This window comes from Narcine bancroftii, chromosome 4, assembly GCF_036971445.1.
Source record: "Narcine bancroftii isolate sNarBan1 chromosome 4, sNarBan1.hap1, whole genome shotgun sequence".
NCBI classification, from domain to species: Eukaryota; Metazoa; Chordata; class Chondrichthyes; order Torpediniformes; family Narcinidae; genus Narcine; species Narcine bancroftii.
In genome coordinates, this window is record NC_091472.1 from 266356478 (window position 1) to 266372723 (window position 16246).

The 16246-nt window shown below is 39.0% G+C and overlaps 1 protein-coding gene across 19 annotated transcripts in view; it reads left to right on the forward strand.

The window, feature by feature from the left end:
- Positions 1 to 16246, forward strand: part of neb (nebulin) — a 324022-nt gene that overhangs the window by 159293 nt on the left and 148483 nt on the right. For all 19 annotated transcript variants that reach the window (XM_069934922.1, XM_069934926.1, XM_069934925.1 and 16 more), the window contains 9 exons: positions 3034 to 3138; positions 5090 to 5197; positions 6044 to 6355; positions 7924 to 8127; positions 9082 to 9186; positions 11068 to 11172; positions 11889 to 12200; positions 13408 to 13611; positions 13712 to 13816. In XM_069934922.1, the coding sequence (XP_069791023.1) occupies positions 3034 to 3138; positions 5090 to 5197; positions 6044 to 6355; positions 7924 to 8127; positions 9082 to 9186; positions 11068 to 11172; positions 11889 to 12200; positions 13408 to 13611; positions 13712 to 13816 (1560 nt within the window). The remainder of the gene's footprint in view (positions 1 to 3033; positions 3139 to 5089; positions 5198 to 6043; positions 6356 to 7923; positions 8128 to 9081; positions 9187 to 11067; positions 11173 to 11888; positions 12201 to 13407; positions 13612 to 13711; positions 13817 to 16246) is intronic.

Consider the following 16246-nt stretch of genomic DNA (forward strand, 5'->3'; position numbering starts at 1 on the left):
ATTTCACTTTATTTTTCTTCTCAGCATTATCAGGCTTGAGACAAAGTTGATAGATTAAAGGAATTTTACTTTCTTAACTGGTTTACATAGAAGATGCAGCACATAATCATCCCTTTCAGCCCAAGATATCTGTGCTGAATGATGCCAAATTAAACTAAATTTCTACTGTCTGTACATAACTCCTGCATATTCATTTCTGTCTGGTAGCCTCTTAAATGTTGTTATCTTGTCTGCTTCCACCACTACCACAAGCAGCTTGTTTCAGGAACCTACCACTTTAAAAAAAAATCTTCTTCTTCTTTGGCTTGGCTTCGCGGACGAAGATTTATGGAGGGGGTAAAAAAGTCCACGTCAGCTGCAGACTCGTTTGTGGCTGACAAGTCCGATGCGGGACAGGCAGACACGATTGCAGCGGTTGCAGGGGAAAATTGGTTGGTTGGGGATGGGTGTTGGGTTTTTCCTCCTTTGCCTTTTGTCAGTGAGGTAGGCTCTGCGGTCTTCTTCAAAGGAGGTTGCTGCCCGCCAAACTGTGAGGCGCCAAGATGCACGGTTTGAGGCGATATCAGCCCACTGGCGGTGGTCAATGTGGCAGGCACCAAGAGATTTCTTTAGGCAGTCCTTGTACCTTTTCTTTGGTGCACCTCTGTCACAGTGGCCAGTGGAGAGCTCGCCATATAACACGATCTTGGGAAGGCGATGGTCCTCCATTCTGGAGACGTGACCCATCCAGCACAGCTGGATCTTCAGCAGCGTGGACTCGATGCTGTCGACCTCTGCCATCTCGAGTACTTCGACGTTAGGGATGTAAGCGCTCCAATGGATGTTGAGGATGGAGCGGAGACAACGCTGGTGGAAGCGTTCTAGGAGCCGTAGGTGGTGCCGGTAGAGGACCCATGATTCGGAGCCGAAACAGGAGTGTGGGTATGACAACGGCTCTGTATACGCTTATCTTTGTGAGGTTTTTCAGTTGGTTGTTTTTCCAGACTCTTTTGTGTAGTCTTCCAAAGGCGCTATTTGCCTTGGCGAGTCTGTTGTCTATCTCATTGTCGATCCTTGCATCTGATGAAATGGTGCAGCCGAGATAGGTAAACTGGTTGACCGTTTTGAGTTTTGTGTGCCCGATGGAGATGTGGGGGGGCTGGTAATCGTGGTGGGGAGCTGGCTGATGGAGGACCTCAGTTTTCTTCAGGCTGACTTCCAGGCCAAACATTTTGGCAGTTTCCGCAAAGCAGGACGTCAAGCGCTGAAGAGCTGGCTCTGAATGGGCAACTAAAGCGGGGTAGGGTCAGATACAGCAATGAGCTCTCTGAACCCTTCTCCATTAACAATGGCGTGAAGCAAGGCTGTGTTCTGGCACCAACCCTCTTTTCAATCTTCTTCAGCATGATGCTGAACCAAGCCATGAAAGACCCCAACAATGAAGACGCTGTTAACATCCGGTACCGCACGGATGGCAGTCTCTTCAATCTGAGGCGCCTGCAAGCTCACACCAAGACACAAGAGAAACTTGTCCGTGAACTACTCTTAAAAAAAAATACCATTTGCATATCTCCTTCAAACTCCCCTCACCTTAAATGGATATTGTCTACATTGAACATCACAGCACAGTACAAGCCCTTCAGCTCACAGTATTGTGCTGACCTATGTAAACATACTCGATAACAATCTAATTTTTCCCCACCTCATACACTTAACACTGCATATTGTACCAGCCTTCATCACCATGACCCCCCAGCATTGCAGACACTCATTCTTCTGTGGTTTTTTTTTAAACTGATATCTCTCCTAAACTTTCCCACATTCATTTTAAACAGATGTCCTCTGGTATTTGCTATTGTCACCTCAGGAAAAAGGTGCTGGCTCTCCACCCTATCTAACCCCCTCATAATCTTGTGTACAAACCTCTATTAATTCACCTCTCATCTTTCATTGCTCCAAAGAAAAAATCCCTAAATCCGTCAACCTTGCTTCTGGTATTTGACATTATACCCCAGGAAAATGATTTTGTCTGTCTACGTGAAGTGGACAGTTTCTTGAAGATAACTTCCTAATGCCTGTTTTTTTTTAAATTACTGTAATGCATTCCATCATTTTCAAAAACTGTCTAATCCTGAAAGTATGGTAAAAGGCATGTGAGTGGAAAGAAAAAGTTTGAAAACAACTAGTTTAAATCAATAGTTTTCAAACTTTTTCTTTCCACTCACATGCCACCTTAAGTAATCTCAATGCCATTGGTGCTGTGATTAATAAGGTGAAATGTGAGTGGAAAGAAAAAGTTTGAAAACTATTGATTTAAACTAGTTGTTTTCAAACTTTTTCTTTCCACTCACATGCCACCTTAAGTAATCCCAATGCCATCAGTGCTCTGCGATTAGTAAAGGATTGCTTAAGGTGGTATGAGAGTGGGATGGGAAGGTTCAAAATCACTGCTCTAGACCCAATTGTTACTGAAATATTTTGCTTGAAATATTTTGCTTGGCCCGCTTCCTTTGAAATTATGAAACCATGCACATAACGAGTCAATTAGGTACGATTAAAACAGTGGTTTTCAAACTTTTTCTTTCTACTCACATACCATCTGAAGTAATCCCTTAATAATTACAGAGGACCTATGGCACAGGGAATAGTTAAAGTGGTATGTGAGTGGAAAGAAAAAGTTTGAAAAACGCTGATTTAAACCAATATATACTGAATGTTGTTTCTTCATGACCAAGCATTTAATTTCCTCCATCTATGTAGATGTATTTGAGTCCATGTCACATGTGAAGCAAGCATTAATTAGTTGATTGTTAAAAATACGATAATGATGGATTAACTCAGCAGGTCTCGCAGCGTCCACAGGAGGTAAAGATATATTTCTGATATTTCAGGCCCGAGTCCTTTCTCAGGTTGGAAAAATCGATAATGTATCTTTACCCTCTATGGATGCTATGAGACCTGCTAAGTTCCTCCAGCATTTCTATGTTTTTACTACAATCACAGCATCTGTAGTCTTTTGTGTTTTACTGAATCCATCTCTTTTCCCAACTTCAGCGGCTGTATCACAGTGATTGGGAGAGAGACAAGCTCTTGATTCATCTTCCAAATGACACACCTGAGATGCTGCTGTCCAAACAGAATTCTGCAAACATCAGTTCGGTAAGAAATAACCCTTCAGCAATTAATGAGTGCAAGGGATTGTCATTTTCTCTTTCATTATCAAGGTACTTTTTCCCCCCCTCAGTTGATGTCTTGAGAGAAACAAGGACCTATCTTCTGAAGATATGTGTCCAAGCAGAGAATTGTTAAATTTTATTTCCTGTCTATTGTTATAATAATGTTATTCAATCTCATGCAAATAGAAAGGTTTGATAGATTGTCTTGTGTTAAATTACTATCACTGATTTAATATAAATGAGAGAATCATTTTTGCAATTGCTACACAAATTTCACTTGCTGCTTTTCACCCTCAGCAAATGCATGGCAGATGCAATATAATGTGGATAAGTGTGTGGTTATCCACTTTGGAGGAAAGAATGGGAGGACTGAGTACTATCTTAATGGTATCCAATTAGGAAAAGGGGAGATGCAAAGAGACCTGGGTGTCGCTGTGTATCAGTCATTAAAAGTGGGCAGGCAGGTGCAGCAAGCAGTAAAAAAGGCGAATGGTATGTTGGCGTTCATATCAAGAGGATTCGAGTTCAGGAGCAGAGAGGTATTGATGTAGTTGTATAGGGCCTTGGTGAGACCTCACCTGGAGTATTGTGTTCAGTGTTGGTCTCCTTATCTGAGGAAGGACATCATTGCCATGAAGAGAGTGCAGAAAAGGTTTACCAGATTGATACCAGGAATGGCGGGACTTGCATATGAAGAAAGGCTAGAACGACTGGGCTTGTACTCGCTGGAGTTTAGATGATTAAGAGGAGATTTAATAGAAACGTTCAAAATTCTTAAGGGATTTGACAGGCTAGAAGCAGGAAGATTGTTCCCAATGTTGAGCAAGTCTAGAACCAGGGATCACAGTTTAAGGATAAAGGGGAAGACTAGGACTGAGATAAGGAAGAATTTTTTCACTCAGAGGGTGGTGAATTTATGGAATTCTCTGCCACGGGAAGAGATTGAGGCCAGTTCCTTAGCTATATTTAAGAGAGAGTTAGATTTAGTACTTGTGGCTAGGGGGATCAGGGGGTATGGAGAGAGAGCTGGAACAGGGTACTGAGTGGATGATCACCCATGATCAAAATGAATAGCGGTGTAGGCTTGAAGGGCCAAATGGTCTACTCCTACACCTATTTTCTATGTTTCTCAGCATCAGCTTCTTTTAAGTAAAAACCTAATGTAAATATTTACCCCAATTTCAACTGGATGGGTAATGGGAGCAAAGAAAGGAGCATGTGAGCAGAGAAAGTGGAGGGTTTGAGTGGGGTTGGGAGACAGGAGATTGTGGGTTTATAAAACACTACAGCACAGAAACAGGACCGTTTGACCCCTCCAATCTATGCCAAATCTTTTTTTGTCTAATCCCACTGTCCTGCATCCAATCCATAGCTCTCCATACCTCTCCCATCCATGTACCTGTCCAAATTCTTCTTGAATGTAAAAATTCAGTCCACATTCACTATTTTATGGGGAATTGTTGAGATGAGGATGTGGCCCAATTGGTGTGGGGTTGGGAAGAGTGAAGACATATGAGTATTTAGTGGGTAAGAGTAAGGCGTGTGATGCAATATGGGGAGAACAGGTGGTGTGTTGGTGTAAAAAGTAAGGAAGGTAGGTTGTGTGCCTATTGAGAAGGGGTTTACAGGATGATGGTAAATCAAGTTGGGGTGGAGGAGAGAAAAGTGTAACTCAGTGGGAAGTGTGAAGTCATCTTTGCCCTGCAAGGAATTATGGAGTGTAGTCTGAGACCGAGAAGTATGGGGTGAGGTATTGGTGTAAAGCCAACATTCAGTAAAGATGTAGTGGGGAAGATGGAAGAGTTGTAAGTTAGGCTTAGACAGGATATGCGTCACAGGATGCATGGATCTGGTGCGAAGATTTGATTCAGAATAACTTGCTCAATTGTTCTCATGCTCATCAACATCTGTTATTTTCTTTTTCTGCTGTATAGAAATTATATAAACTTGCCTGGGAAGAATCAAAGAAGAAAGGATATGAACTAGGAAGTGATGCCATCTCTATCAAAGCTGCAAAAGCCTCCAGAGATATTGCGAGTGATGTAAGTGCTTATGGGTTTAACGCATCCTATTAGAGTCTGAGAGCATTGATCAAGTTTTGTAGTCAATTAAGGTAATAGTACTTTTGCTCATGAGAGTAACAATTAAAAGAGTGAATAAGGATATTGGGGACCCAATTGAGCAGGGAATTCAACCGAGTGCTTTCTCAAGCAACTTCCAGGTGCAAGAACCTTGCTCCATTTCAGGAGCCTGATCATTTGTCACTTCCTCAATTAGATGTGGGTGGAGAATGTCTCTCAGTGCATCAGCCAATTACTAAATGCATACAGCTTCCCTACAGAAGGTCAGGAGATCAGAGATTGTGAGAGGAGATGGGATTGGAGATGAGAAGTCAGAAGCTTAGTAGGAGAATTAAAGCACACAATTAAAATTCAAGCAAGCATGGAGGATCATTCAGAAAACTGTTTACATCCACATTTATTGTAAAAAATGAAGGACATTAGTGGAGATTAATTTGATGTCAAATTCAATGAAAGAAAAACAAAAGGAGAAAGCAAACAGATCAAAAGAGAAAAGAGCAGAAAGAAAATGAAATTTTGTCTTAATATTTATCGTCAACTTTTATTCTTGAAAATAATGGTTTTGAAGGTTTTTGTCCATACATGAATGTGCTTTAAAAGCTAATAGTCAGAAAACTTAAAGAATACATTAAAAAATGAGCAGTTTTGAAAATTAATTAGTTCATCATGAATAATTTGTATGTATGCATTAATGTCAATTCTAAAACGGAATGTTTATTGAACGAAGGATGCAGCTTCATCTAACTTTAATATGACTGCTTGAGAGATTTGTCATCATGATCTGATTACCGATCATTTTCCTACTAGTACCAATACAAAAAGGTCTACCGCAAAGAACTCGGCCACCTCATTGGATGTCGAGACATCTACGATGATCCCAAAATGGTCTGGTCCATGCATGTGGCTAAGATGCAGAGCAACAAGGAGTACAAGAAGGACTTTGAGAAAAATAAGGCCAAGTTCAACATGCCAGTCGACATGTTGGACATCCTGTTGGCCAAGAAATGCCAGACCCTGGTCAGTGACATTGACTACAGACATTACCTGCACCAGTGGACCTGCCTCCCGGACCAGAATGATGTGATTCAGGCTAAGAAGGCCTATGAGTTGCAGAGTGATGTGAGTATTGGTAAATTTTCATTACAGGAAACTGGTATTTATTTAATTATCTATAACAAATTACATGTTTAGATGAATAAATATGTAATAGTCACTGAGATGAATAACTATGTAATGGTCACTGAGATATTAGCAGAATTACTTAACTTGTCTGCTAGCTGGATTGAACAGCAAATTTAATTGTTGGTTAATATGCACAAATATTTAATGCACTTAACCAAATTTAACTCTTGGGCACTATTAAAACTTGCAGAATGAGCAAATAGTTGTAAGTGAATGCAAGTTAGTGGTTTTTAGTTGTGGGGGAAAAAAATGTGGTCATGTAGCAGCGGCGACACTGCTAACTGAAGGATTGCACAACCAGACGGGTTGAGTTCAGTGAGCAAAAGCTACTTTATTGCAGGCTGCCTGGCTGGTCTTATGCTCCCAGCCCGAACCTGGCTGAGAACCACACTGGGGGGGCCCCGACGTCACCGGGGCATCACGTGGGTCGCCAAGCACGGGCTTCTGAGCCCGGTGCCAAGGTCAGGAGGAAATCCCCGATGGTGCCATTTTGGCCAGCTGCCCCGCCGCGTGCGTGACAAGCGGGGCCAGTTCGCCTGCCTAATGGCAAACCGCCACAGTCATGTAATTAGAAGCTGGGAGATTAAGTGAGGTAGAGGAACAAAGGGATCTTGGAATACAAGTATGCAAATCATTGAAAGGAAACAAGGCCTGAAATAAAGCCAGCCAAGCACCTGATATTATCTCTTGAGGGATAGAACTGAAAAGTAGGAAAGATGTGCTACAAACTATAAAACCTTATTATTTTCTATACTTAGAGTACTGTGTACAGTTCTAGATTTGATTAAAACGTAGAGACAATAGGGAACATGTACAGATGATTTACACAATACTGCAAGAAATATCAGGACTGGATAAACAGAATGAAAATTTAAAAATAGAGGGTTCAGAATTTAGGTATTTATCTGATCAAAACTTACAATGTAGTGGATGCAGAGATGACACGGTTGGCGTGGCAGTTGGTGCAACACCTTTACAGCACCAGCGATCGGGACCAGGGTTGAATCTGTGCTGTCTGTAATGAGTTTGTACGTCATCCCTGAACCTGTGTGGGTTTTCCCTGGGGGCTCCAGTTTCCTCCCACCATTTGAAATGTACCGGGGATGTAGATTAATTTAGGTGTAAATTGGGTGGCACGGACTCGTGGGCCGAAATGACCTCTTACTGTGCTGTATGTCTAAATTTAAAATTAAAAAAAGAAGAACATTTGACTTGTGGGGAAAAGTGTTGAGAAGATGCACTGGGAAATCTTTTGGGGAATTTGAAAAGAATAGTTTTATCCAAAGTATAAAATTCACTACCTCATGGGATGTTTGAAGTGTATATAATTTATGATAGGGCTGGACACTAACATGAGAGAGCAAGGACTTGAGAATTATACTGTTAGATTTGAACAAGGAAAAGCTTGAAAGATTCTAATGGAACTTAAGTGCAATAATGTTCTGAATGGTTCAGCTGAACATGCTGCATATCAATGTAACCCCTCATATATGATCTTCCTCCAGTGGGTGTACAAATCCGATATGGAATGGATCCGTGGCTGTGGGTGGATACCCAATGATTCTCTCGACGTAAAGAAAGTGCAGAAAGCCCAGGAGATCCTCAGTGAACGACTCTACCGTCAGCCCCCTGATCGGTTCAAGTTCACCAGTATTGCTGACCTACCCAGTATTGTCCTGGCTAAAGTCAACGCGGACCAATTGAGTGACGTAAGAGACTTTATGAGGATTCAAAACTATTGGAAATGCACAGCAGGTCGCGCAGCATCTGTAAAGTGAAAAACAAAATTAACATTTGTTATATGTCATTGGAATTTAAGAAAAGTTTGAAATCAAGCATTTTATACATTTCAAAAAAGGGGATTGTGGAGGCAACAGAAGGAAAATCAATGATGGGATAGATACATAGAAAAGCTGCTTGATAGAAGTTGGTGTTGGCTGAGAAAAGGGTGTATAAAGATTGTTAATAAATAGGTGATCTGGGGATGTGAAAACAGGAGAAAAAAAGGGAAGAAAAATTAAGAATACATTCAAAATGCAGTAGTTGTTAGAAATATGAAATAAAAATATAATGCTGGAAAAGCCCAGGAGGTTAGTCAGCATCTGTGGAGATAGTCCTACTTTGGCAAATTGTTGGGAATTTGTTGAAACTGATTAATAGGCCAAAGACAGAAAGGTTGAAGTGGGAGTGTGGTGGTGAATTAAAGTGATAGGATAAAGTCGTGTATAAAGAGGAGTTCTGCATTTGATTTCTCCATTAGTGTGCAGATGACATTGTGAGGCACACTAAAGTGGAACATCAATATCTGGTCCCTGGATGATGGAAGGAAAGAGGTGTCGCATCTTTTGAATTTGCATGGAAGGTGCCACATTAAAGGAAATGAGGATTAGTGGTGAGGGAAGGGCATTGTAGGAAGTCAAGGACATCACAGTTCTTTTGAATCCCTGAAAGTAAGGGAGGAGACTAGTTGAATTTGGTGAAGGCATCTAATTAAAGGCGAACATCATGAAGGACCCCACCAAATGAGTAAAAACATTTTTTTTGTCTTTTTATAGACTTCCAACATATGTAGAGTTTTGCTTTCCTACAAGACAAGTCAATGGCCTTATTCTCTCCTTTTGCACAATAATTTGATTGAATTTTATTTTCTTGAACTATCACAGGCAAAATACAAAGAAGCGTGGGAGAAGGACAAACTACAAATTCATGTCCTTCCTGACACTCCAGAAATAATATTGGCAAAATCTAATGCTGATAATATTAGTCAGGTAAGAATAAAAATTTCAGTTACTGTAAATACAATATGCATCAACCAGCATTTTAGATGGAAATTCAGTGTCTGAACAAATGAGTTCAAATCCTTCTGTGAGGAATTAACTCTCAGTTTATCAAATTGCATGAATAATGATGTTTGTACAGAACTGGTGCCCATGAAATGATTGGATTGCTCAAAAGAAGTTGATTTATTAACATTCTGAAAATGAAGAAATTTGACTCAGCCGAGCACAGCCTTTTATTAAAGGAAAATGAAAACATTTTACCACCATCTGAAATTACTTAACAATAATTTCTGTGGCAGCAAATGCCTAAAAAACAAAATACTAAAAGAAAATAACATCATTAGATTGAGACAAATCACGAAAGTAGGCTTCATTGATACATGGGTCATGCCAACATTTGGAAGAACTATTTGACACACCAATAAGCAATTGCCTGACATGGTTATGTTTATTAAGATCCCAAGATCCTTGCCTCAGCAGCACCGGGACTGACTGACCCACCAGTAATTTGGCTGAATAACCCTTGAAGTATAATTCCAGACTCCATGAGATCTGATCACAAGATGACACATTTGATTGATTGCCAATTGTAATCCTCCCTCTCTGATGAATCAGAACTCCTCCAGGATGATAGCCTCTTGGTAGAAACTGAGATAATAGCAAAGGGAGAGGTGTAGACTTCAATGCCTTAAACCAGAGAGGCTTGAGGCGTTACCATAAGCTGGCTGAGTCCTGATTGGCCCTGTAACATGAGCTGGAAGAATCAACAATCAGGAAGAGCCTAATTGGCCTCATCCCCAATAAGCTTGCTATGGCAGATGTTTCTCTCTATAACAGTGTAGATAATAATGATCATTGGATGGTTCCCATGAAGGCAAAGTACTCTCCTCACATGGATGTGCTGATAAATTTCATATAACATGTGTCATACATAATAATCTTTAATAAAAGAGAATCTAACCACTTACTTCTGGTATCCAGACCATTAACAATTCCACATCATCAAGGCTCACCTCGCACCAAGTGTTTTGGAATATGTTTCATTTATCTGAATGAATGCAATCTAACATTATCCAGGACAAAACAACCTTGTTATCTGACAGCTCTTTTCCTCCACTTTTAAACATCCCTTGCTTGCTCCTTTAGTAGTACATTGTGAAGTGCGTATTCCATCTACAGAAGGCATTGCAGCAACCAGACAAGGCTTCATCAATAGTCCAAACCTGTATTTGCTTCCATCTACAAAACAAATGCTATAATGGCATAAAGCACAACTATCTCCGGCACTCACTCCCCAAACCTTTGAAATACATCAACATGCCTTTATTCTTCCCAGGTCAATGTTTGGATATCTTCACTCCAACAGAATTAAAGGAGCACCTTCACAAGGCAGACTAGACTTGTTTAGGAAGATGGCTTGCTGCTAACTGCTCAGGGTCATGTAGGGATTAGTACAGAATATGGGATCATTGCTCACATCATATTAATTAAAAACAAAGATTCTTTTTCTATTATATGGAGTCTTCAAGAAATTTGGTTAAAGATCTTGGTCAAGGAGAGACATTAAGGAGTTAAAGTCGGGCGCATTTGTTGAATTTCATAACTCAAAAACAACTTTGCATATAAATAATTCTTCAATTAAAATGTTAATATGAAATTCATTACATTAAGTATTAATTTTGTGGGGTTTTTTGTAAGGGTTGATAGGATAGGATACTGTGTTCTTCACCAGTTCCATTTGACACTATTTGATTCTCAAATTCTGAAGTAGAATTCAAAGGCTGTACCAGACTAAGTAATGACCTACTTTGATAAATCCTAATACTGTGTATCAGCTGTGAAACAATTGTTGTTTCTGTTCTTTCATAGAAACTTTATAAAGCGGGCTGGGAAGGTATGAAGATGTCCACCAATTATCATGGTGATGCGGTAGCTATACAAAATGCCAAAGCTTCCAGAAACATTGCAAGTGACGTAAGTGTAACATCTTTGATTGAAATTTATTTGTGTGGTTGCGTAATTCTGAGTGAATTATTTTGACTGAGGGGGAAAAAGCTTCAGGAGTCATCTCTGACAGAAATTTTAGCACCTGAAAATCACAATTACCAAATAATCCTCATTCTTTAATTTATAAGACTCTTTTCTCAGAATTATCTGTTGTTTAGGTATTCCAGTTTTGCATAATCAATTTTTTTCATTGGGAATTTTATGGGAATTGGTCTAATTTTCTTTCCATTATTACCTTGAGATTTGAAGAGAAACCTTTTTGGTTTTTTTTAAAAACAAAGACGAATGCAAATTCTGAATTGTTACTGTAGGATATGGTTGTCAAACATCATTATAACAAACTCTTAAGATATCTAAGACTGGCAGTTTCAACAATGCTAACAACAGCTGTCTGTATTGTGATAAATTGATTCACTATGACTGAAATACATATTAATAATGTCTGCTTTCAGACTGATAAATGCACTTTACATACAGCAATTAGCCTTTAGTCTAATTAACACCATAGTGGTGTCAACAATTGGCTTGACCATTTCCCATTCAAATTTATTTGCTCCAACTCTTCAATTAGACCATGTACTAAAAAGAATAAATAATTTACAAGCTATAAAGTTAAAGAACAATATTTCTGCTCAGAACAGAATGCCAATTAAGGATGATATGATTGTGTTATTTCTCTACAGTACAAATATAAAGAAATATATCGCAGTCAACTTGGGCACCACATTGGTTGCCGAAACATCTATGATGATCCCAAAATGGTTTGGTGCATGCATGTTGGCAAAATGCAGAGTAACAGGGAGTACAAAAAGGATTTTGAGAAAACCAAAACCAAGTTCAACATGCCAGTTGACATGCTGGACATCCTATTGGCCAAGAAATGCCAGACCCTGGTCAGTGACATTGACTACAGACATTATCTGCACGAATGGACCTGTCTCCCAGACCAGAATGACGTGATTCAAGCTCGGAAGGCCTATGATTTACAGAGTGACGTGAGTATTGCTGCATTACCATGCCAGAATAATAACATTTATTCACTTCTTCATAGCAAATTATATTTCTTAAATAAATAAATGCATGATTAACAGTGAGATTTTAACAGCAATACTAAATTTCAAAAGCAGGGAAGAAACGAAGATTTTTTAAATGTTATTGGGGATATTGCTGCTTAAGTGGATTTGTCCAAACATATTGATGCTTAAATAGATATCTGCACCCTCGAAGATATATGAAGCATGAAAATGGAAAATGAGGCAAACTACTCAAACAATTATACATGAGCTGTGAAATATCTGTTTTGTTTAATGAAATTAATGTTTCAAATATAACATAAATGGGGGCTGAAAGGAAAATCTGCTTGAAACTGAGTTTAATCAATAACATTAGTTCACCACCTTGAATAGAACAAACTATCCTAAGTACAGTAACACCATAGCAACATTATCAACTAAACTCTGAGGCTACAGAGCATAAGGAGGTACCTATAATAGGTGTCAGAAAAGGTGTTCAAAAGGTAGTTTTTTTTTGGGAAGTCTCAAAGGTGGTGATATAGAGAGAATTCCAGAACTTGTCATCTAAACCTGGAACAAACCAGTGATTAATTTGCTATGGCTAAAATAAAGCAATTTGGGGTATACCCAAAGTCAGGATTGGAAGTGTTCAGAGACCTCAGAAGGCTGTGTGTGGCAGACAGATATAGGGAAGGATTTTTGGTGAATAAATCCAATAATTACTTCCAATTTATCCCATTTTTAAATCGTTGTATGTCCTGATTAACATGCACATTTTTTTCAGAATGAAGAACACCATTTCAAAACATCAAATTTTATGATTTAAAAGTTGGCCATTTGGCCCATAAAGTCTCTGCTGGTTCGCAGTGCACTCCTATTAGTCCTATTGCTCAACTTATTTTTTTATAATTTATTTTCCTTCACATGCCTATCAGCACCCCCACCCAAATTCCTTTTTTTAAAAAAAGATTAAACCGGACATGCAAATGGAACAGAAGGGATGAAAGGATAAGAGTTATAGATTTAAATAAGGAAGAACAAATGTGGAACATAGGGACAAAAAAAGTATGCAAACTTGTGGAACATAATGGTGGCATGGTCTGGTTGGGCCAAATAATGGCTAAAATACTGTGGGTCACATGTCTCTGATATACTGATTAATGTAACCCTATGTATGACGGTCTTCCAGTGGCAATACAAATCCGATATGGAATGGATCCGTGGCTGTGGGTGGATGCCCAATGATTCACTCGACGTTAAGAAAGTACAGAAAGCCCAGGAGATCCTCAGTGAACGACTCTACCGTCAGCCCCCTGATCGTTTGAAGTTCACCAGCATTGTTGACCTACCCAGTATTGTCCTGGCTAAAACCAACTCAGACCAATTGAGTGATGTAAGAGACAAAATAATTCAATAGCTTAACACTTTCCACTCAAAATTTTTAATTGGTTGGATATGATGTTTAGTTTGATTTTCATTTTGGACTGTCATAGACAAAATACAGAGCAGCATGGGAGAATGACAAAACTCAGATTCACGTCCTACCTGATACTCCAGAGATACTGTTGGCAAAATCCAATGCTGAAAATATTAGTCAGGTAAGAGTACAATATCAATTTATAGTAAAATCAACATAATTGTTCTTGAATTGTAATGAGGCATTTTAATTAGCATTATGGTTAGATTAATTAATAAATAAATAAATAGATAGATACAAAGGTGAAAATAAATAGTAAATAAAACCAGTTCAATTAATAAATAAATAAATAGATAGATACAAAGGTGAAAATAAATAGTAAATAAAACCAGTTCAAACCCCCACAAGCCAGCTGAGATGGCTTTCAGATGGTTAAATGAATTGAATTACAAAGTTAATACCTGTACCAATGACCTTAACATTTCTATGTTAATTGAAAAAATATATATGAATATTCTTAAAGGAACTAACCTGCAACTCTCGTTGAATTGAACCAATATGACCAAAGATGAAAAGCAGAGTGGAAACACACAAAAGACTTTCAAAATAATCTAGCAATTCACTCAGTTGTATCAAATCTTTCCAGTAATTATAGTAAGAATATATCTGGCAATAGATTTGGACTGTGCTTTACCTTCTCTACCCAGCATAGTTCTAATTGTTAACATCTGAGTGAATGGCCACACCAGGAAAGTTGCTCAATAGAATAAATCAAGCAACAACCTGATATCAGAAGAATAAATGCTGGACATGCTCAACGTCTGCAGGATTATTGCGACTTCCAGAATCTACAATTCTATTTTTTGGCCATCAGCGGACTTGGCAGGAAAGGTGCTGAATGAGTTTGCTGCAGATTTGTCCTGCAGGAACTGATGAGGGAGTCAAGAAGCATACTTTGGCTCATCCACATCACACTAACTATGGCTGGTGCTTCCACCTATTCAAGGATAGGCAGGAATAACCATCAGACAATCATTGCCATATGACACATGAGCAGAAATAAGCTCTTGTCCATTGAGTCTGTTCCACCCTTGAATCATGAATTGAACCATTTTCCATCTGAAATACACCAATGCTTGTGGCAACCAATTCCACAGATTTACCACCCTCTGGCTAAAGAAATTCTTCTGCATCTCTGTTCTAAGCAGATATTGTTCAATCCTGAAAGGGTGCCTTCTTGTCCTAGACTCTTCCACCATGGAAAACCACCTTTCTACATCTACTCTGTCCATGACTTCTAAATTCAAAATATTTCAATGAGACACCCCCCCCCCCCTCCCCATTCTCCTAACGAATGTAGGCTAAGGGTTGCCAAACGATTCTCATATGATAACTCTTTCATTCCTGGAATTTTCCCTGTGAACCTTTTTTGAACCCTCTCCAAAGTCAGCCCATTCTTTCTTAAATAAGGAGCCCAAAAATGCTCACAATACTTCAAGTGAGGTCTCACCAGTGCCTCGAAACCTCAACTTCAGATCAATGGTCTTATATTCTATTCTTGAAATAAGTGCCCGCATTGGATTTGCCTTCTTCACCACTGACTCAACATGCAAGTTTACCTTCAGGCATGAGAACTCCTTGGTCCTTTTGCAACTGGGAATTTTTAATTTTCTCTCCATTTATAAAATAGTCTGCTCATTTTTTTTCCTTCCCAAGTATTTCATTTGCCTAATCTGTTTCAGTTCTTCTGCAGCTTCCTTGTTTCCTCATCACTATCTGCTCCTCAACCTATCTTTGTATGTTGAATAGGAAAGGGTGAGAGAGATAAAGGCCAAATGCAGGTGAATGGGACTGACTTGGTTGGGATGGACAAGTTGGGCTAAAGGACTGGTTTCCATGCTGTAGAACTCTACAGTTCCATGATACACCTCATGGAGAAGAGTCTATCCAGCATTAGCTATTGCCTCTATGTTCAATCTGCCAAAATTTGGATAAATTCTCTCTGTAAGCTCAATTTGCAACCACCAACATCTAGAGAGATGAGTGTGAAGGAACACAGAAAGATTACCTCATGCTCTTCCACCTTCACTTACCCCATCCCAAAAAAATCACATTTCATCCTTTTCTTCTCCTTTCTCCAAACCATCAATCTTAATGTTGTTTCTCCTAATAAAATGTTCCATCTTATCAATTTTTTCTGAACTTGTATTCCAGTCAAAAATTTCTTCCCTCAGTCTCCAAAATTTTCAGCTTCTCCTTTACATATTTAAAATAAACCTTTTTAATATTCTGATTTTCCTCATCCTGTTGTTTTTGTACTTGCATCATATTTGTTGATAATTACTTGTATTTTTCATTCATATTGTTAACCTCAGATCTTAAATAACATTTCTTTCTACATCATTTTGATATAATCCCACATTTTCCAAACCATCAACAAATCAGATTTCATCCTGACTTTAAAATGTATCAATGTATCTTGTTAGGTTGAAGTCTGGGAGCTTTCTCCCAAATATCACGGAGGAACTATAAACCCTCAAGAAGAAGGATTGAGCACTTAGTCAATTACTGGGATAAATACTTGCCATGGCAATGTTGTCCATTCCTTATA